This window comes from Saccoglossus kowalevskii, chromosome 13 (assembly GCF_978046115.1).
Source record: "Saccoglossus kowalevskii chromosome 13, keSacKowa6.1, whole genome shotgun sequence".
NCBI lineage: Eukaryota > Metazoa > Hemichordata > Enteropneusta > Harrimaniidae > Saccoglossus > Saccoglossus kowalevskii.
In genome coordinates, this window is record NC_140653.1 from 21,951,378 (window position 1) to 21,974,148 (window position 22,771).

General features: G+C 38.8%; 1 protein-coding gene across 1 annotated transcript; it reads left to right on the forward strand.

Annotated features, from left to right (window-relative positions):
- Window positions 1-8,733: 8,733 nt before the first annotated feature.
- LOC100328993 (ladybird homeobox corepressor-like protein) lies at window positions 8,734-19,813 on the forward strand. Its single transcript, XM_002742176.4, has 8 exons — window positions 8,734-10,719; window positions 13,236-13,380; window positions 13,544-13,636; window positions 13,762-13,833; window positions 14,545-14,619; window positions 16,171-16,245; window positions 17,713-18,028; window positions 18,797-19,813. Exons 1-8 carry the CDS (start codon window positions 8,734-8,736, stop codon window positions 18,822-18,824), a joined length of 2,790 nt encoding a protein of 929 aa, XP_002742222.1. The 3' UTR covers window positions 18,825-19,813.
- Window positions 19,814-22,771: the final 2,958 nt, after the last annotated feature.

Consider the following 22,771-nt stretch of genomic DNA (forward strand, 5'->3'; position numbering starts at 1 on the left):
GTTAGAGGGACAAGCGATCTCGGATACTCCTAGAACGGGGGCTCTGATCCATATGCGGAAATATAATAGTAAATATTCTTTGTACTTCTCTCATCTACTCTCGCGAGGAGATGATTAAGCTGTCAAACAATATGCACTCATTGAGCAAAATAAACACTATACAATCTACAAAACAAACAACAGTCAGAGGTCGGCCTGAACATTCATCCCATTGTGTTTGTGTGTATAGTGTGTATATCAGTATCTGTCCAGCCTGCCGTAAAACGCATAATACAAGGGGGGTGTTTCGTTTTTTTGAAACAAACATTTTTTTCTTAAATCTGTTTCTTCTCCGAGAACCAGGCTAAATAAAGTAGCTCCGGTGAAGATTATTCATCGTAACGATCCCTTTAATAAAAGACCGAATATCGAGAAAACACATATGCTATAAAAAACAATAACCAATGATTTAATAGAGGTTTTGTTACATTAACACTAGATATAAGTCCCCGATGACGTCATCAACGCCGATTAACAAAGGTACCGGTCACCGGTAATTAGTCTACTTATGGGGCAGCCACAAGAGGTGTTAACGACGCGAGTGCTTGTTTATTTGCATTCGAAAGTTACAACACTAGCGTGTGGTTTATCGAGGTCTATGTAGGCCGGTAATCAAGACAGTACAACTAGGAGGGGGTCGCAACATGTTGGATGTAACACTTTGCGCGAACCAATTGGCATTCCCGGGGTGAATGATTTTCACTTATATTCAGAAGCAATTCTTATATTTACCCTAGACACGACCAAATCATAATATAGGCCCAAGAGCGGCTTGTACTTTCCTTCACGGCGAACTTGAATAGAGTGTTGGAAGTAAGTGATAAATTTTCCGTCTCCTCCCTCCCCCTGATGAGCATTACCTTCGTTTTGTTATCTATGTGTTTATCGACAAATAATTTCACAATTTGTCGCTGTGTTTAGTAGCGATAAGTACACAAGGAAAGCAATGAACAATTCACCATATTTCCCGACCAATTGAAAGATGGTGACAATAAACGATATTGTTTAATCATCTAACTACAGATAATTTTTAGATAATTGAATCTAATAAGATATGATACAAATCTATATATTTGCCTCTGATACGTTAAAACACGAAACGTTTTACCATGAAACTACAAAAAATGGTTTGCAGTTCCATGGCCCACTGGTGCGTCATAAGTAAAATGCCATCAATTACGGCGGATTCACATTTCAATTTGGTTTGTATACCATCGCATGTTCGTCTTGAGTCTCTTCAAAGCACACTTTAAAAGATATTTTTGTTTGCATCAGGCGATAGTTAAAGACAATGTCTCGTTCGTTAATGTATGTGATGACAGTACATTTTTGTCACAGAAACCACACCCCATTTTGGACAGTGCTATTTTCCTATCACTAATGAGAGTATTTTTTTGCGTCATCTCGATGTCAGCCAAACCTGGTCGAGTCGAACACAAGCTTAACCAATTTCCCCCCAAATTTGCATTTGTTGGTTATTGAATCACAGTCACCGATGACACAATGCATCCGCTGTGTTATGTTCAACAGTTAACGATAACCACGATTGCTACCACGATCTCCGACATCAACCCTGTTGTTTACGGCTGGGGGGGGGTGCGTTTCGTTCAACATTGCGTTCCCTACTGGGTTTCCCTATACACCCTAAAGCAGCTGACTAGTATGCACGTATACTAGTAATCCCTCTCAATTTACTCGCATCACGGGGACTTCACAGGAATATATCAATTCAGCCAACGCGAATATCAGAGACAAAAATGCTACGATTTCCCCAGATGTCATTTGTAGAATTAACAGATGAGGCTAATGTGATTACCACGACATTTAACACTTAATCTATTCAAAACACGCCTTTGTTTCTTACTATGCATGAATAGATCAGATATGTTTAAAAAAAAAAGAAAATATTTTGACCCAAATATGCTATCTACAACATCAAGGAAGATAAGAATTTCCGTCAAGTCCGTTTTTAACTTGTAATGATAACCGATTAATTACGGGAGTTTTACGCAATTATAACTAGATGCTTCAGTGTGACTCGCTACATATGTTAGGACTTTATGCACCAAATCCGTCCATTATACCCCATTATTGGAATCAAAAAGAGTTTAAAACGGCGGAAAATATGCAATAGCACATACTGCTCGGCGCCAGAACACAATAAAAACAGGCAGCTTATAGATGAGAATTTTTAACTTCGTTTTTATTCTGTAAAATTAGCGTTTATATCCGAGATTGTGTAGCGTACTACGCCATTGTTGTTGCGAGCTAACACAGGCAGTAAACGGTGTATTCACGCAATGTATCAATACACCGTAATTAATTACTCGGAAAATATCGTTAAATTTCCGGACGTATCACCGTGTGGGCTTTTGTTCGTGCGGCGCCGATCAAAGACCAAACCCGCCACACTACGACGAATTTAAGAAGTCATCTCCTCTGAAAAAACTAATCACATTTCATTATTTTAAATATATGACAATCTTGGCGGAATTACCATTTTTAACAAAACGCCACGAAAGGGTAATTATCGCTAAGGAAATATGTTTCTGAATGCAAAAAGATAATCCCAAAGTCCCCCGTGAGTGAAGAGCGGCCTTGCTTAACACGCATGCGTCGCTAAACGTATGGTAAATCAAACTCCTATTTTCTGAATAATAATAGTTTGTGTTCGTTTTGACGTTTCAACTTGTAAGTAGTTGGAGTCTTGATTGGGCCAGGCACACAGATAAGCCTTGTGACCTATCGGAGTAGGCTGCTACCTAACGCTGTCAGTCCACTCGTCCAACCGAACGCGCTTGTACCCTCGACCCCGTGCAGGTTACATCAGTATCACCGATAGGAGCCGCCGGCTCGATGCCGTTTCTAATGGGTACGTTCTACATTTGCTGGGGTTTTTTTTTTGTCCCCGATTTTGTGTTCGGTGTGAGTGTGCATTCCCATTCTTTTATTATATTAATAATTCCCATTGGCAATTTCATTATGACATTATTCAGCTTAATCAACTGTTTCGTCAGTGACGCTCACGATTCAGCACACCTCCAGCTTTAACTGTTCACTCCACTTCCTCCAATTTATCTCTTTTACCGTCAACATCGCACAAAAACGAACTTTTGAGGATATCCGACCACCACGGCATTTACCCGTAAGTGAGTTTCAGCTAGGTTGCGATATCAAATGTCCCAATTTTGAACCGGGTTTTGAGGGCGAAGAGCGACAGATTGCACCCAGTGTGGAACGTTGCTTGGACTCCTGTGTGAATACTAATGGGATGCCAAATCGCCGGCTATATTCACATATTCAAAGGACGTCAATAAGAAAATTCACAATAGCGTGCGCTCGCCATATGTCAGGGACTCCGGCTAGTTATTTAAACTCACTCGTCACATACGACCAGACAGTTAATTTGGGGGAAGTATACGGAGGAATATGCCGGTAACGCACACTTACACGGGATAATGAAGTGTATATCTATCCATTCGTAGCACTGCCGCCCAGTATCATTGTAACTGAACGGACCGTCCTGGTTTAGTAACAGGAGTACTGATTTGTTGTTGTACCTCCACAGTTGCCTGTTAACAAGTGGCCCACACATCCCATGACGTGCTCCGTACGAGGAGAAAATCACCTGTCTGTTGATTATTATTGGAGTTGAAGACCGGCAAACTACGTCGGAAATCCTTTCTGCCATCAGACGCCATACATCATCGAACGAGCAAAAAGGTGAGCAATATAAACTGTATATAAATTCTGATTCCCAAAATACCATGACAACTTGCTCGTTAAGTTAGGGCCGTTTTTCCAATCGTTGTAAGCACCTTCTTATCACCAAGTACAACATTAGATAAACTATGGCAGAGCTTCCACGATAATGTCTAACCCAGCATAATAGTAAAAATAACACATATATTTATTCGAAAGTATTTGACAATACCGAACTCCAATAACAGTACGACTACGTACTTGGCGTGTCTGCAGAGGTAAGCCAAGCTTCTACAAAAATCGCTGATACATGAGATTGACGTTCTACTATATTATTATCGAGTTCGTAAAAAATGTTGCTTTGAGTCAAAGTCAAATGATTTGATGAAAAAATAGAACAAATTGTCATGATTACATACCATGTCATCAGCTTCGACGGAACAACCGCAGTGTTAATATGTTTTAACGAAAGAGACATTTTTGCATGTCCCTGTCTCTTTCGATTTATTTAATGCAGCGATGAGTCACGTAAATTTACGGGCGTTCATCGCTCCTTTCTCCCATTCAGTTGTTGGCAGTTGCTGTAGAACAACCCGCTTTCTTCGTTCCACGACCGAGGATATACCAATCTTTAGTTTCCCGTTAATTTGAGCTAACACAATACAAATATAATAAAATAATTACGACGTACGAAAGGTCTAGTACTGGAAACAACTATTATAGTGAATTCGACATTTACGTAAATCAATAAGCTCGGTGTCACTGCCTCAGTCGACGGTGCGACACTGATAAACGCGGCCGACCCGGACCGAACAGTGTCCTCAAAAGTCGGACCCCGTCATTAAAGCACCCCGTATGGTTGATATACTCTGCTTCCATGGCGTTGAATCGCGATACTGCACATCGATTGAATTTTTACTAATCTAACGGTTATTTTGTTTTTATATGTAATAATAACACGACGTCCGACCATCCGTTTGTATAATTGCATGGCAATCCCCAAAACCAATCCACACTCTTATATGTTTCTATGAAGTTATAGATGCGATACAAAACAGACAAGTTTATATCAACTGTGATGTTATCGTTAATATTATTTATCAGTTGCTATGACCAAACATCTTCCAATAAAAAATAAATATGTGTCTTTTATGCAAGAGACACGACTGTCGATCGCCGCCGGGTTAAGGTCATAAGTGTCCATCAAGAGTTTGGTTTTAGTAGAAAATAGTCGAAGAATGTGAGTACATTCACCACCATGATTATTTTTGAGACATTCAGGCGATTTGAAAACTTGATCACAGGTATAACAATGTGCTGAATGCTACGATCTTCAAATCGAATGTCGGGTCGTCACCCCTGGCCATCATAGTTACTAACAACTTAATCCGAGGGTCATGACTCCGTGTGATCTTCCCACAAAAAAGACAAGTGAAGCAGAAATTGTTCAGCCTGATTGTCACCTGTTATTTAAAACAATGAGCCCGATACACTTTCCTTGTTGGCATTGCCAATTTATTACATACCCCAAGATATATCCACCAAACCAACCGAGCGCGTAATTTAATTCTGCGAAGAAATCGATGAAGAGAAAAAAAATGTCCATTCTAATATGAAGAACTACAAGCACAAAACTTACATCCCGGGCTTTTGCGCTTACTGTGATTTATACAAGTCAGTTCTCTATGCACGAGGCTGATTTAACTTAATCTCGTACTTCATATTTATACGGAGGATATTTCATTAAAAAAAACACACACGAAAAAAACGGGTGCATTTCAGTCGACGCGACATGTAATACGGAATAACTTAAATTAAATGTCCCATCTATAAGTCTGACGTGGTACCCGTAACGTACCGCCATCATGGTGGTGGAGTTGCGTCCCTTCCCATGATATAACGTGTATAGGCACAACGACAGAGACGTGTCTATTATATTGTCTAACACGTGAAATCATTAAGAATGCTCTTCATGATGACACATCAACGAAAATAAGTTCTCATCATCCACTATCGCATTTCGTCCATTTTTAATGAGTTTTCGATTGAATGCGGCCGGCTATTGCTAAATAGGTTTTAAAGTTGCATATACTAAGTCTATACGGCACAGGGATCCGAGTAATTATTTGTCGCATAGAACTACTCGCGTGTCATTCATATTTCTTTACGCATTCCACTGAATATTTTATGTTTTTCGTCTTTCTTTCCTTCACAGTTTGTTGCGTCGCGCCCATTTGTTTTCCGTCCCACCACACTTGATAACTAAAATCGTGCTTCGAGTTGATTACACACTTTTTATTGGCCTGTTTAATTTCCTGATACGATGGAATAAACTTGACAAGTAAACTATTGAAAGACGTGTTACTTTTCTTAAAACCAATGATGTGTGTTGTTTTTTTTTTCACGAAAAAAAAAATGATTTGCTATATTATAGCGCGTCTTATTCGCGTGAGCGCTCTAGTGTCACGAGACAGATAAAGCCCGCATGAAATATACATAGTAACCGAAACGCACGCGTCTTTACTTTCTTTAAGTTGACGTAATAGAAGGAAACGAACAAGGCGTTAAATTTGACCCCTTTAAGAGGAAATATGTTTGTGCGTGGCCTTGTGTCGATCTTAATCAATATAACAAGTAAGCATGGAATAAAACGGCATTTTGATGGTAACTGGGAGACAATGACTGAGCTAAATACCTCGAGCGGTATATCATGACAATCATTGTCCGATAGTCACCCTAGATCGCGATTTTCTTAATTGCATGTCTACCTTGTTGTAAACACATGGTCAAAGAGTATAAATAACCATTGTAAAAATTCAAGCAAAAGTAGAGACTTTTATAATTTGAAAAATTATCAATAATATTAATAATGATTATGATGAGCTTAATGATAACATTGACGCTGATGATGATGATAATAATAATGACGTTGGTTGATGTTGATACTAATGATAATAGTAAAAAATATTTATAATAATTAATAATAAAAAAACAAAGATAAGTCCTGCCTGTATAGCGTTGAATTTAAATTTGAGCACTTTTATCTGTACGAGCATTTATCTGATTCTCTACTGAGTGCAGAGCGCAACTGATCAAAACGTGGCATCTAGCTGCCGAACGCATTCATGTGTACGACATGAGAGTACGGTTGCATGACTCGCAAACTAGAATTGATTTATAGCGTGAAATCATCGGTTTTCCGCTCATATAGCATTCGAAAATGTCTCGACCTGTTTTAAAATATTGACAAGACTTAAAAATCTGCCTCCGGTAGGTGTTTAAAGTGAGCTGCAACGCTAATAATTCTCGAGTCTGTGACGCGCTTCGCTTGGGTTCTTTCTCTTTGCTACATGCCCTATGCAATTACCGACCAAGGCTTGAAGTTATGAATAACGAGTAACATAGTCGCAATCGTAGAGACCGACTTGTTTTCAGACTTGCTCGTATACCCGTCTGTATATATACTGTATAACTGAAAGGTTTCTGGTGAATACCGCAGAAATAATATAAACGTCAGACGAACGTGAATCATAGCGGCAGTAGTAGGTTTGCCCCAGGAGTCATAAAAAAGTTATCATCTTATGTGATAATGGTGAACTTGCATATGTGATTTTGATCAGTGTCTGACGTGGGTGCCAGTTTTCAACAGAGATAACTCAGGTGAGGTCACGATGTTATCTGATTAACACAAATGCATAGGACTGACATCATCATACTTCGCAAATAAACAATTGATTAAAAAACTCGAAAAGTTGCAATGATTGGACATACGAAAAAATGAAAATGCGTATTTGTTGGGGAATCGAAGTTTTCGCGGCTGTGGTAATGAGCCGTTACTTGGCGCTGCGAACTGATAAGAGAAGAAGCTATCTGAAAACAAGATAACATCCACTTTAGAAAGTCATCAACACAAAACAGATGGGAAGTAAGACCGGGGTCTCCCTCATGGCCTGACATAACGAAAAGGGGCAATGTTCAAAAGTTTTACGAGTGAGTCCCACTGGTCTGATACGATCACTGATATGCTTGGTTGGGTAGAATGCTTAGATGCAATAAGGAAAAGAGTCATTTTCCATGATTCGCGCTGATAGGAAACGCTACGTGGTCTGTGTGCACAATACACTACTGGGAAGGTGTAGCCGGTAATAAGCTTTTATTGAATCGGCATGTTTACCATTATCATTCAATTAGCATCCGGGATACAAGTCCAATTACTGTTAGACTATTCCAATGAACAAATCGCTTATGCTCTTGATCAAATTTGGATGCGATAAAATACAGAGCGTTCCCGGCGTGGAATATCTGAATAGCGATGGGGCGAACAGCGGAATTGAACCCCTCTAACCGTATTACGGCTTCTCGACTCTGTGTGAAGGATTATGCATGGGATCACCCAGCGTGAAAACGTCCATCTTTTCGTCTCTAATAGCCATGAGATGAAGTTTTACCGTAATAAATATTTCAGTAGGTTTGCCTTCCTTTGGGTCTGTACGTCACAATCGACTCTAAAAAGTTGATTAATTAAAGCATGTGTGTGTCATACATACAACCATATAATGGCGACTACTTACAGTCCAGTAACATCACCCGCGTCAATTAATAATGTTAGTTACGTCCATTTAAGAAGCCCATCGAAAGGTTTAACAACTCCCGTCATAGCTGACCAGCGCTCTCTATCGCAGTTTCGTCTCATTTAACTAGTCAGTAATCGGTATTTTGTTTAATCGCATCCCTTTTCTCTTATCTGTATTTTGGAATGTCTTTCAGTTCCTGCGTGAGTATTTTTTCAATGTTGTGTGCGCGGCCTCAGCGGTGAGGCCACTGAGATAGGCGTGTTCATGTTGACCAGTATTTGTGCTATTTTGTGTAGACGCTTCTACCGCCGTGTTAACCACGGCAGTGGATTCTCGGATGACAATCACGTGATTAGGTGTTTTTCTGACATCTAATAACGCATATTTTTTTGTATTTATTATATTGTTAGGATCAATAATGGCACTGTCGCCAGAATCCAGTACAGGCTCTGCACATGCGGATTCAGGTATCATGGTAACTATTGCGACCACATCACCTCGTCATTCGCCTTACTCCCATTCCAGGGAAAGCGACGATAGCGCCAAGGAAGATGATCACCCTGACCCGGCCTGTGATGCGTCAGCCAACCCCAATCCAAATATATGCAGGACTGTAATTCTGAACGGCGTGCCCATCGCTTCGTTGGTTATTGACAGGGCGGAGCGTTTATGTTTGGCTCAGATATCTAACACTTTACTCAAAGGGTATAGCTACAATGAAATACACAACAGACGCGTGGCTCTCGGAATCACCTGTGTGCAATGTACCCCAGTACAACTTGAAATTCTCCGCAGGGCCGGGGCGATGCCAATCTCGTCAAGGCGATGTGGAATGATCACCAAAAGAGAGGCAGAACGTCTTTGCAAATCTTTTCTAGAGGAAACCACGCCTCCCAAGCTTCCAGAAAACTTCGCCTTTGATGTGGAGCATTTTTGTGCCTGGGGTTGCCGGGGTAGCTTTATACCATCTCGCTACAACAGCAGCCGCGCCAAATGCATCAAGTGTGCATATTGCAACATGTATTTTTCCCCAAACAAGTTCATATTTCACTCACACCGCACACCGACTTCAAAATACAACCACCCGGATGCAGCTAACTTCAACTCGTGGCGCCGGCATATACAACTGACCGGTAAACACTCTGACGAACTGATGCATGCCTGGGAGGACGTGAAAGCAATGTTCAACGGGGGGAGCAGAAAGCGAGCGCTGAGCGGACCCCAACACCATCATCACCACCAATCACATGCTTCATCTTCGTCATCGTCGATCACCTCTTTTGATTTCGGGTTGAACAGCTCCCAGCCCGAGAAGAGGACCCGGTTAGACTATGACCAGCAAACCATGCGAAATAACGCAATATCACGCCCATTCAGCTACCCTCTGATACCAGTACCTAACAAATCGTATGCGATGCAAGGAGACACCATCATGCCAAAGAAATCGGACATGGCCGCGGCAACGTCCCCCTCTTCTTATCCTGCCATGGACTTAATAGCTAAAAAGCATCTATCGCCGACTTCGTTAAAACGCGGGTTTTCTGATATGATGTGGGGCGGGACGAAGGAAGTGTACCCTATGAACAACCCGTGGACAAAGACATTCGGAATGGGAATCGGAAGTTATTATCCGGCGCCGATCACAAACGGCGGCATGCCGTCATACAAGGGACAGACATACCCCATGCACCAAGCCACAGAAAGAAACAAGCTACTATCGCCACAGCTCGCATCGCCTCTGTCGGACGATGTCGACCTCAACAGGCGAGAAGATGATGAGAAATTTAACCCCTGGGACTTGGAAATGAGGAAGAAACACGCTGAAAAGGGTGATAAAGTAGGTGACAGTGGGGAGAGCAGCAACAGGAAGGTTACCAAAGAACAGCAGGACGCACAATATGTATCTGCTTTTCGACCCGTTAACCGAAATCACTCGTCAGACAAACTACTCGTTCAATCTAAAGAGCTCGCTCTCCAAGACGGGAATGACCAGTCGCCAAACTATAATACAGTCCGTGATAACGATGAGAACATCAGACCAGACCTATCTGACGACAACTTGAGTGACGACGATGACGTCGAAGACGAAGAAGACAACCACGGCCACAACAACAGCAGCGATATTGACATTGTGGATGATGTTTACAAAATGTCGACACCGATCGAAATATCACTGCATAAAACCAACAACAACAACATCAACAACAACGACAACAATCGCCCTGGTGAAGCTGAGACAAACGAAAACGACGACGAAGCTACCCAGCACCATGGCGAAGAAATGGAACACTTGATCATGAATGAAAATGAGAAGAAATCGCCAAATTCTGTGAAATGTCCGACCGAAGTAGCACCAGTATCGTTATCGATCACAAAACTCCGGCATTCCCCTGTGATTGGACAGGTAAGAACAATTTTCTATACTCTGCACCTGTTTTGATTATCTCTTATTCTAATGGTATGCCCTTATTATTATTAATTCTAACGTAATTAGGAGTACATTCAAGCAATGTTTTATTCCACTTTCGTGAAAACTGATTTGCTCCTCCTTTTTCAAGTTCTAAACCATATTTGCCAGAATCCAATTACAGATAACTGGTCAAATTTAATTCGGAGAACTATATTAAACCAATTAACTCTAAGCCCAATAGTGTTAATACGCCAAAGTGATGCTTTGTACGCGCAGGAGTAAGCAAATTAGGGCTATATAATAGCTATAAGGGAAACGACTTGCACTCCCACCTTTAAAATGCAGATGTCGAACAGCGCTGTAAACTATGCAAATCTAATCAAGGCGACCACAAAAGAAGACATTCCGCCACATTTTCAGCATTTTCTGGTTAATTTGAGAAATAGTGGTTTTAAAATGGACTGAACGTCACACGATTACAATGTAGCATTCGAATCCAATGGTGCGAATAAATTGACTTATATCAGTAATCTGCCAGTAAGTGGGCACCATTTTATTTATTACTTCAGACAATTTATTGGAATTGTAGCTTTGCACACAGATAAGGTCCGGTCTTCGTGATACCATTAATGGCAAAATACCATAAATTTACACACACGCAAAAAAACAAAACAAAAAAAGCAAGCGTGCACATTTAGTTATTAAACTGTTATACACAAAGTTGTTTTAAATAGACGATTTCCCGGTAAGCAAAAAAAAAAGGAACGGGATTCAAATGAAAAGTTCATCTAAGTGTCCATCCTGAAAAGTAATTAAGTTCTCTGCGTTGACCAATTGTGCGCTGACGTATCTGCCACCTAGCACTTAGATCCGAGGTGTGTACCCCCTGTGTCGACTGTTTAGTAACGTTGTTAACTGTCGTGAGCTTTATTCACGCCCGGCGGACAAGACTCGACATAATAGCCATCCCTTAACGACCAATATTGATGAGGAAGAGTAGATATTTAGTTATAACTAAGAGACGAGAGTGCAAATATACCTAGTCTTAATAATGATTTATTACTGGCGATGTCTTCCTTTTCTTTCTCTACCGTTGATGGGTTTAATCGGAGTGGAGCAGTTACTGTTGCGAGTAATGAATAAACCATTCCAATGACTCCACACTGCGGCGTTTATCTTGTCAAAAGAAATAATCCAAAATAGCTCAAAAGCAATGTTTCGTCAAACAAATTAAAATATGGACGTATTAAAATCCCATCATTTATTCATCAGGTACATTTATCTGAAGGCTAAGAGCGAGTGTTCTTTAATCTTACAAATGTATACTGGCGAATAAACTGGCGGTAATCGGGTTTATTGAATGGCGGACTGAACAGTCGTACGTGTACTCATATAAAATTTATATTAAATGTATTAGTACAGTGTGTGGTCATTCGAAACAAGGGCTCAAATGAAATGGGTTAGAAAGCATTGCTAATAGCATTTAAATGGAGATGCTGTCACGCACGGAAAGAAAATTGGACTTGATTAAAACATTAACTTTATACAACGTGATAAGGTATTGGTTTTTATAGTATTTGTCGTTTTCAGACACGTTTTTGTCTGGTGCCATTGTGGCTGTTCGTATTAAGACAATCCTGTGAAATTTTGATAAGGCGAGTGAATGAAAATAAAGATATGTAACGAAAACGCATCCAGTATAAGTATGGTCTGTCAGTAGGCTGTTTTCGTACCGCTAAATCACCGTGAATTAACTCGCTGTCGCGGACATGAAATTTAAACTCGCATTAGTACTATAAATGTTGGTTAAACGATAGGGATATTTAATGCACTGTACACATCAGCGCCTCGTACTCGGGCTCCCCTAGGGGCATGACTAGGGAAAGCAAATTAAAGTAGTCTTTTGTTGATTAATCGAGATGAGGTAAAGTCTGTTGTTGAACACACTCGATGTTATTGCCTATAACGGGGACGATTTTGTAAATTTGATAGAGTGAGCGGACGTCTGCCATATTCATATTGTTTCGAAAAAAACGATTTTTCTTCAGAATACCCGCACACAAATACATTTTATTTAGAATGTGTTTATTTGCATAGATCGATTAAATAAAATAAAATAAACAGAATAATTTTAAAAGTTGTAATATTTGAAGCGATAAATACTAACTTGAGAACCTGTGAAATTTTCTTCACACCAAATGATGCAGTGTGTTGTCAAGGTCCCTGTTATCCACCGTATATTCGACACCTTCTGCATGGTTTGCTCATGTCGGTCGCCGATGAGGTGCTTTTTTAATGCTCGACTTGGCCCTTTACTTTCTCTCATCACTCCCTGTAGAGCATCAATTTCACACCCGGGACAATATTTCGAAAATTCCACGATTTTTCTTCGCTCTGTCTCCAAGTGTAAATGGTTTCATCATGATTGTAATCTCAGGAAAAAAAACTTTGATTGAAGAGCACTTACTATAGATGTATAATTTTGTTAATTCTTTCCTCTTTTCCGCCAGGTTTCACGACCCTTCTGCGATGTGACGTCACACTGTTCATCCACTGGGCCTCTGTCAGGTGTACGTGTCAAGACTCCGCTGGGTAGAAGCGGGAGCACACCAAAACAAGAATCCGAGGCCGGAGACGGGCTTCAGCAAACTCATGGTAAGTTTTTACAGTATGTGTTTTACCGCGACAACTTCAATGTGGTTGTTTTTAATTTTATTTTGATTCTCGAAATAAATAACATTTTGATCGTTTTAAAGTTGCTTTTGTCGTTCATCATTCGCTAATAATAATTGCGTTCAACTTTTACTTCCTTTGACAGTTCACACTGCAGTTATTCCACCAACGGACCTTGTCTCAAACCAGGACAGGGATTCGCCCTCACCGGATTGTCTGAACCACAGCAGTGAAATTGGTGAGTGCGTAAAATCCGATGGCTGTAACTAACATTGCCCTGACAATGTATTTCCGCGTCACCGCGCAAACACACTACATATGGGTCAGTCTGTAATAATAGTTACTTGTATTTATTGTTCACAGACAGGCACATCGATATCCGATCTTTTCAAAGTAAATGCTCCTCAGAAAAAGACATGACTTCAATGGACAAAGGTAAGAGATGGTTTCCATGGCAATGACATCTTGTCAATAACTTATTTGATCAATTATTCATTCTTGTATTAATTTTAAGTTTACACACGGACATTCTGAACTGTGAAATGATTAAGGTTATTTATGGATCTCTACTTGAAAAAAAAATGTCAGTGACTCCATTTTGTATTTTCATAATATATTGTTGTGAAGTTTACACGCCAAATTGAATCCACATCCTCAAATTTGTGAAGTCAAGGATCTTTCTACCTTTCACGGACTCGCGATTTGACGGGTCCACATGCTCAGTCCGAATTCGAATCCTGATTCATACTCCTTCGAGTTGGTCCCACATCGCACATCAGTTAGCCACCACCCCCCAAAAAAACGATGTTACGGTAAACAAATTTAACTAAATTCAGAAACCGTTTTACATCCAAAACTTGTTTAAACAAAATATACTTTAGTCTGAAATTACCCCCTCCCACGTGATACTAATTGTTAACAATGCTTAATTTGCCGCTTTTCTGAAAAGGACTGATATTAAAAAAATGAGACTTTGATAAGGACTTTTATGAAGGAAGTGATCAGATAACATCTATATTGAATACATTTGAGTTGATAATAACGGTGCACGTATTATTAATGTGTATTACTAAATTGTGTAATTTGATTTATCCTCATCATCTTTCTCTTTCTCATAATCATTATCATCATCTTCTTAATGATTAGGCGAGCTAGAAAACGCACTGCGAAGACAAATTCAGCTTAGGAAGAAATTTGAGCAAGAGTGTCAGCACCTAAAAGGTAAGAACGACGATGTAAAACCAGTGACTATATATAACTACATATACATATACCGTTTTTATCTAATATACACGATAGACAATTGACAAAAGGACACACATTAATTAAAGCATACATGAGTATACGGAACGTCGGATAAGAATCCTTCGTGTGTGTGTCAATGGTAGGTTTGTTCATACATTGTCTGTATCCCCAAAGGGATAATTCTTGGAATAGAAATTAAAGAATATCTGGAAATCATTTACCGTAACTTAGTGGCTCCTGTGATCGAGGTGGAAAATATGGTTAAAACCTTATGGGTAGTTAAGGGGTTCCCAGATCACGTGACGCCCGTCATAGTCGTCGACTGTCTGCAATCTGTGTTGTGTAAAAGTGTGTATTTTTATTTAATTTTACCGATAACACTCAAATAAAACACTTTTCAGCGATAACTTAGGCCCGGCTGAAGTGGTTTAATTTCATCTATTAGATCCAACACAAATGATACCTTTTTTTCAACCGGGGACCGTCTGTCAGGGTTTCGTCTCCAATATAATGGATGCGACACGTGCCTCTGTATAGTTGCGCTGTTGGTAGCTGCTCAAATTTTCAACAACCCCAACACCGTCCAATAAAAAGAGATCCTTTCAGCGTGCACGCATAAAGCGTGGATAGTGACTGCGGCACAGAAGTCAAACGCCCTGCATTCTCCTATTACCGTTCTTGACTTGTGCACAAAAGGCGGCTCGCCGGCACTTCACACATCAGAGGGAACGGTAGCGAGCACTCGCCATATGGGCAATAACAGCGAGAACAAATAGTTAGTATTTGTTTTAAGCATTTGATTATATTGTTGAGTGTAGACAAAAGCAGTCCAATTTTCCTTTGTCTGTTTTATGTCGTACTTAAAAGCACGTGACCGTTAAAGTAAAATGACATCAACGTGGTGATTGGACGTGTTTATAAAATCAATCGATTTGTTCATGTCTTTTACTCGATGACAAAGAAGTTCAGATTTGGCAAATGTGTTTAACATTTTGAAGGTTTTAAGTAACGATCCTAGGCTTTTTGAAACATTTTAATTCTCGACACGTGTGTTTATAAATGAGAGCCAGAAAATAGATTCACATCTTTCAACTTGACATCAAGTTCATGTCGTAATTATTACCACTGCTACTTATACTAAGTCGAACATTTGTTTAGTATATCCGAGACGTAAATTCGTTTAGATGGATATCGTCGTCTCACTACCGATGAAAACAGTGCCAATAATGATGTGAGAATCCCTCTTCACCTTCAATCTAATTACCTCAAACCCTATAACGTGACAGACGCTCTCGTCCTGGTCGCTGTATGGGAAAAAAACATGACAATAGCACCATTTTCGCTATACTGATTATAAAAAATGGCAACTTTGGCTAATTTAAACCCTGTCCTGCGGGAGTGTTTCTCCACGGGGGTTCTCAGTTAATTCCACAGATTTTCCTCCGATTTCGGCGCTTATTTTTCCGAGATTAATTTCATCTTCATGTCATAATAGTGAGCCCATCTGTTTCCTCTGTCCAATTACAGATACCTTTCAAAATCAAGTGAAAAGAGAGCTGGCTTATCGAGAGGAGATGGCTCACCAGTTGCAAAGAGTCCGAGGTAGGTTCTTGAAATTTACGAGTTTATGTGTATCTGGAACGTCATCAAATACGCAACACTTCCACTGGATAATGGCAGATGTCGATTCGTGACACGCCATTGTCCTCTAAATATCAAGCGTAATTAAGTTTTTTCCTCAAATAAATCATTAATTACACGGTCTAGTACTACACAAGTAGTAAGGCAATGTAAGTAAGTTGGGGTATCAGTCCGTTAACTGTCACGAATAGTAGATTAAATTAGTACCCAAGTGTTGATAACAATCCCCTACCAATATAACGAGCAGATGCTATATTTCATTATTCAAAGCTATACTGAGAACGGGTCATTTCGTTGATGAAATAAACATGACAATCAATCAAACTCAAAGAAATGATATTAATAAACGAGTTCCACAATAACCTCTTAGTTTGACATCAGGGCAACAAAACTGGAACCATTTATTTATTTATTTATTTATTTATTTATTTATTTATTTATTTATTTATTTATTTATTTATTTATTTATTTATTTATTTATTTATTTATTTATTTATTTATTTATTTATTTATTTATTTATTTATTTATTTATTTATTTATTTATTTATTTATTTATTTATTTATTTATTTATTTATTTATTTATTTATTTATTTATTTATTTATTTATTTATTTATTTATTTATTTATTTATTTATTTATTTATTTATTTATTTATTTATTTATTTATTTATTTATTTATTTATTTATTTATTTAAATATGACCATAATAACCGAATACAACTATGCAAATGACAATCACTAATACTAACTAGTTTTTCGGATTGCATCGTTTATTTTAGTAATTTAAAAAAAAAAGTGATTTCGTGAGTTTTTTTTTCTGATCTTTAAATTTCCCGACCGTGTCTAGGACAGATGACAGCTTGAGCCACTGACGTAAAACATACTACATCAATTCTAATTATGTAGTATTTTTTTTAGAAAGTTCAGCGGAGTTATTATCATTAACAGAAGGCAACCATGATTATCGTCAGTATAATCACACGTGACTATTGTCAACTATTGTGAAACTTAAAATCAAATGTTGGAACTCGTTCCTACATATTGTTCAGTGAATTGTAAGAACAATTATTCAAGATAACGATTCATTTGATTCATTTAGATTCATTTGAGGTGCCCGAGTCAAGCTACAAGCTTACAAGCACGGGAACAAAACACACACGCGAAAAAACAAACAAATTTGTGTCATTTTCTCATCTAATTGCTGTATATCGGAACAAGCTACCAAAATGATGTATATTGCACTTGTTATTAGATTAAAGGGCGGCAGTCGTCGTGCTGCGTCCTGTTCGATATGGGACTCATAGCGACGTATACAACGCGTGTAAAATACACTGTTTATTTACATGAAATTCAAACACGCGCTGCGCGACGACCACCGCGCTTTAAAATATAGCTCAACCATTATTTTGTTAATTTTTAATTACAGATACACTGTGCCACGAGCTCGATCAAGAACGGAAAGCTCGATTGGCTATCCAACAAAAACTGAAAGGAGACGAAATGGCATTGGCTCAACACCTTCGAAAGTCATCGCAGTCAGTGACTGACCGCTCCGATATCGACCGTACCTTCGCCTACTGGAGGCTGGCTATGTTCGGTGCCCCGTGCTTACCCACGCAGCACTGGAGAGCTATGGTACCAATGAGAATGAACGGCGACGCGAGCACGGATCATCCGTCAGAACTCAACCTATCTTCTTCCGAGAACAGAATATCAACAGCCAGAACAATGGAACTATACGGGTACGTTTTAAATATTCCGTTCACCCCCTTTCTCCCCGGCTACTCATGCCGAGTAACATATCCCCCGATCTCATTAACTATTCAGATCCTTACTTGCTGGCGACTTCGTACGGGGTTTCCTGTTACAGTACTGTATTATTAACTATTAAATACAACTCACACCTGTTCGAGGTGTTGTGCATTCAGTTTTGGACCTCTGGATCGTGTTCCATATTTATAATGTACGTTGGAAGCACACCTCGAATCTTAACTTTGTATGTTACAAGATGCGTCCTTCATATTTCATATCTTAACGTTATATGAAATCACGCCGCTCGGGGTTCATCTGGGCACCGAGCCCTCGAAGACATGCGACGATGCTACTAACTCTGCATTGGCATATATTCAATTATCTATCATTAGCCAGCCTCAAAACGTCCCAGGACGCAATATCTAGATTACATACGACATGATTTACGTTAACTAAAAATGTAGATTTTGCCAAAAAACTATATAGTGTTCGTTCTAGTGATGCGATTCTTTTTGTACATTGCAACAATGATCGGTGCGCATGCGCACGAATACTCAGCTGTGAGCTAAAATAGCGTGTATAGCTTACGATAACACATAATTCAGTGTATTCATCAGAATAAATCATCCAACAACAGTCTTAAAAATTACATGTTTTTTTTTTCCATTTTTCCCTAACAGATAGTGAGTACGTTTGTAGTTTCACAATGACACCTTATGAAAACATGTTTTAACAATCGATTAACTTTGTTCTTTCAGGAACACAAGACGGACGTCTACAATATAATACGACTGAATGCATCATAGCAACAGAAATAATCAGATTCGTTTGATTTCTTCGCGAATCCGAGATAGAGAGTTCGGCGTCATCTGCCACGTGGTTTCAAAATGCGCATGCTCAGTTTGTTAAACCGCTTTTCTCGAAAATTGGGGGGAAAAGACCGACTGATGTAACACTGAGTTGGATTTAATGTACATATATTCTCCGTGTTTATTTTTCGATGTTTTTATGAAGTGCAATATTTATCTTATATTTATACATATGGAATCTGATATATATTTTCTGATAGTACGAAGTGCGCATGCCCAGTAACTATGCCGTCTGAACATGTATTGTATATGAGTAGATGTTTTATTTTTTATTGCGTAATAGTTCAGCATTGAGTGTAAATATATGTTGTTGTACTACGACGCCAAGTGTTGCAAGAATATTCTATCATACAGAATAATAAAAAACAGAATTTCATAGCCTTTTTCTCAAAATCAAAATTCTGTTTTTTATTATTCTGTATGATAGAATATTTTTGCACTTGGCGCGCCGTAGCTGTACTTTGATTCAGCTTGTAAGATTTTAAAGTTTCCGGTGTTCGGAGGTGGAAACATAAGCAGTTACTCACGTGTGCTTAGAGCAATGTCTGTAAGATTGGTTAATTGCGAAGATCACGTTTTTTTTTATAGTTGTGCCAAAGTCTTTTTATATCTTTCAATAAAGAGGATCTATGTTTCACTATTGCCTGTCCGAATGTCATATTGACCAATCGCCCAGTCTATGCCCCTGCTATGCAAGGAGTGGGTTGTTCGTGCCTCTGGCATGAGAATCCAACGAATTATAGTTCGGACAGACTCACAGAGAATCTTAAGTGACTTGGGATGCATGAGCCCAATTTAATTTAAAAACACTTGCGGTGACATCTACTTGAAATGTATTATATTCTGAAGAAGAGTAGTATGTGTATTATATTATTTATTTCAATAAAATATATGTTTCTCTCGTAACTACATTATTTCTCACATTTTATTACCAATATACATCTGATTTTGACTACATGTAGTGAAAGCAGCTGCGCCTCAAAACAATAGGGATCTCAGAACAAAGAAAAACAAAAATAAAATTGCGGTTCAGGGTTTTGTGGGTGCCTCAAGTGACATCAAAAGTTATAAAATACACAGACTGAGATCGTCAACATGTGGTTTACCAAGCTGAAGCCTTGTGGCACATGAAAAGAAAGGGTTAAATATTCGTACCTCGTAAGCACCATACCCCGAAATTGTGAAAGGTAATATATATTGAAAGCAATCACATAAGGTCTGAAGAAAAAAAAAACGTCAAAACAATCACATATAGTCGTTAGATACTAACAAACGGTTGTCATGAATTATTAGGAAATCATCTGGGAATCTATTATAATATAAACAAGGCTTTGTAATTTTTCATGGAAAAATCCAAATTTCTCAAACATCAATTAATATACACGCGTTGTAAACGTTGCTAATATAAAACAGGACGCGTTGCCACGACTGTAGCGATTTGATTGATAATTACGTAACATCTTGTAAACGGAACATCGTGACAAAATATTTACCTCTAATACTTCGAATGCTCGGCCACGATTGACCGGATTATCTCGAAGTACAATAAAATAAGCAATACATATCGAATCTTTGATATTTTTTCCGACGTAAAGTAAGTCATGATAAATACCATTACTGCGCGAGAATCATGGTTCTTGTGACTTTAGCGTTACACTAAGTATTTTAACACGAAAACAAGTTTGGATGCATTGTTTCGGTGTTTGTTATATTGACATAAAATGAATGTAATAAATTATACCTGAATTGAATTGAGTGTCTGAGCATTGAACATATTGTTTAAATTGTTGCGTAATAATTAATTGTGAGTTGAGTCTTTAATCAATGTACACTTTATTTGAACACGGCGCGAATTATTTTATTTTTAAGATATGTCAGATATGAAATAAAAAAAATTATAAAACATTATATTTTATATATTCTACTATAGATACATTATAGGTGTCTGACATATTCTCAATATATCTTACCCAGACATTGTGTGTGATGTGATATGATATGTTACCATGGAAACCTAACGATGAAGTGCTCACTAAAATAGCGATTTCCGTCATTTTATATGCAAAGCAATAGTCCAATGGCTGTAGTTTATTTTGGGTTTGTGAACAGCACAAACAATCTGATGATCTGTTTGCATAGTTACTTGATCTGTGAAGAATACATCCTGTCACTCTCTGTCTCAATAACATAGCGTCTAGATCAAAACACGATTCCACTATATCAAGCCGATTATATCTCCGGGCTGGTTAAATGCAGCTTTGACCAGTTTTGGTCAGTTCCATACAAATGTTATTTCTTTCTGTTTATTGAATACTATCAATAAAGTTGCATTTAATGTCAGTGTGTTAAACGTCACTCCCAAGACTAAAAACATAAAATGTGTGAAAATTATTTTGTATTTGCTATGAACAAAATATTAAAGTGGATATTCAGTCCTTTTAACACACTTTAGAGTACTGGATGTTCTTATTTTTTAGACAAACATACAAACTGACCTTCATGGACAAATGTTGTGAAGTACCATCTCTTGACCAATAATACTACACTATAAAATATAGAGATTGTGAACGGATATGCATTCTAGTGAACTGTTTGAATTAAGTTAAATTTGTACAGAATAAACACTCACACGTTGGGTACTCGAAACGTGCGTAATATAATTGTTAATCCTTCTTATCACTTGGGACCCATTTGGTTAGTGTCCAAATCACGCCCTCATTCGTTGATCTATTATCTAACCAAAACAGGACGGACGACAAGCAAGTTCTGAACATATGTCCGGTACTTTTTACTGTCTTGAATTGACCAATGGTCGGTCTAGAATGTAGGTGATTATCCTCGGGGCGGACATCCTTTGCATACGAACACCTAATTACGCGAAGAACATAGAACACTAAGCCGGAGTATTTGAAACTAAAAATTGGCATTCCAACACAGCAGCCAATCAGCGACGGCCTAACGCTTAGATGACAATTTCGGTTTCAAATACCCCGGCTTAGTGTTCAAGGTTCTTCGCTAGCCCTGAGTACAGTCCTGTAGGTTGGCCTCCTTCCGTTGATCATTCGGCCCTCACAGTCCTGAGAAGTCGCATAGACCGGGGATTCGACACTATTGTGAAAGAGTGTATCGGGCGATTTAAGAGGCATTCAGCTTTGCAGTTAAAAAATAAGCAGGTCGATACGTCTAACTATTCTAAATACCTTAACTGGAAGCGAAATTACATAAGATTTCCCACTAGGGTCGATAGAATCGACATTTTCCAACGTCAACCGAAAATATACGCCGCCATCTTGTTCTTGACGCATTCATAAACAAAACGTTGTTTCGTTGCGTAAAACTTGCTTTCGCCAACGTTCCAGTGCTGTAGGTTCATTTTTCGGCCACAAAAAAGGTATTTGTAATCGCTAGATTAGTCGATAGATGTTTTAGCTGGTTACAATCATGAAAACTGCAGAACGGTTCTCCGCCATAAATTTGTAGGCGGGTGTCGAATCCCCGGTCTATGCGACTTCTCAGGACTGTGGGGGCCGAATGATCAACGGAAGGAGGCCAACCTACAGGACTGTACTCAGGGCTAGGTTCTTCGCGTAATTAGGTGTCCGTATGCAAGGGATTTTTCCACACAAAAACGACGAATTCGGCCGAATTTTGTTATCGGTTGGCTTAATACAACCCCAACGGACCGTATTTTTGTGAAAGATTGGTATTTTTGTCCTGATTTGCAGGAATCTGAAAAACGCGTTTCACAACTTGTCTCTTATTTAGTTTTATGCGTCATTCAAGATGGCGGCCCCCATATAGTAAATATCGTATTTATTTTATTATCACGTGTGCGCCAGCTGACTGTGGTTCGGAAGGCGTTCT

Excerpts from the sequence above, each read along its gene's own strand:
- LOC100328993 (XM_002742176.4), top strand. The coding sequence starts at position 8,734 with ATGGCACTGTCGCCAGAATCCAGTACAGGCTCTGCACATGCGGATTCA. Across the intron at positions 13,637-13,761 it reads GAACCACAGCAGTGAAATTG|ACAGGCACATCGATATCCGA; the intron begins GTGAGTGCGTAA and ends TATTGTTCACAG. Across the intron at positions 14,620-16,170 it reads AGAGTGTCAGCACCTAAAAG|ATACCTTTCAAAATCAAGTG; the intron begins GTAAGAACGACG and ends GTCCAATTACAG.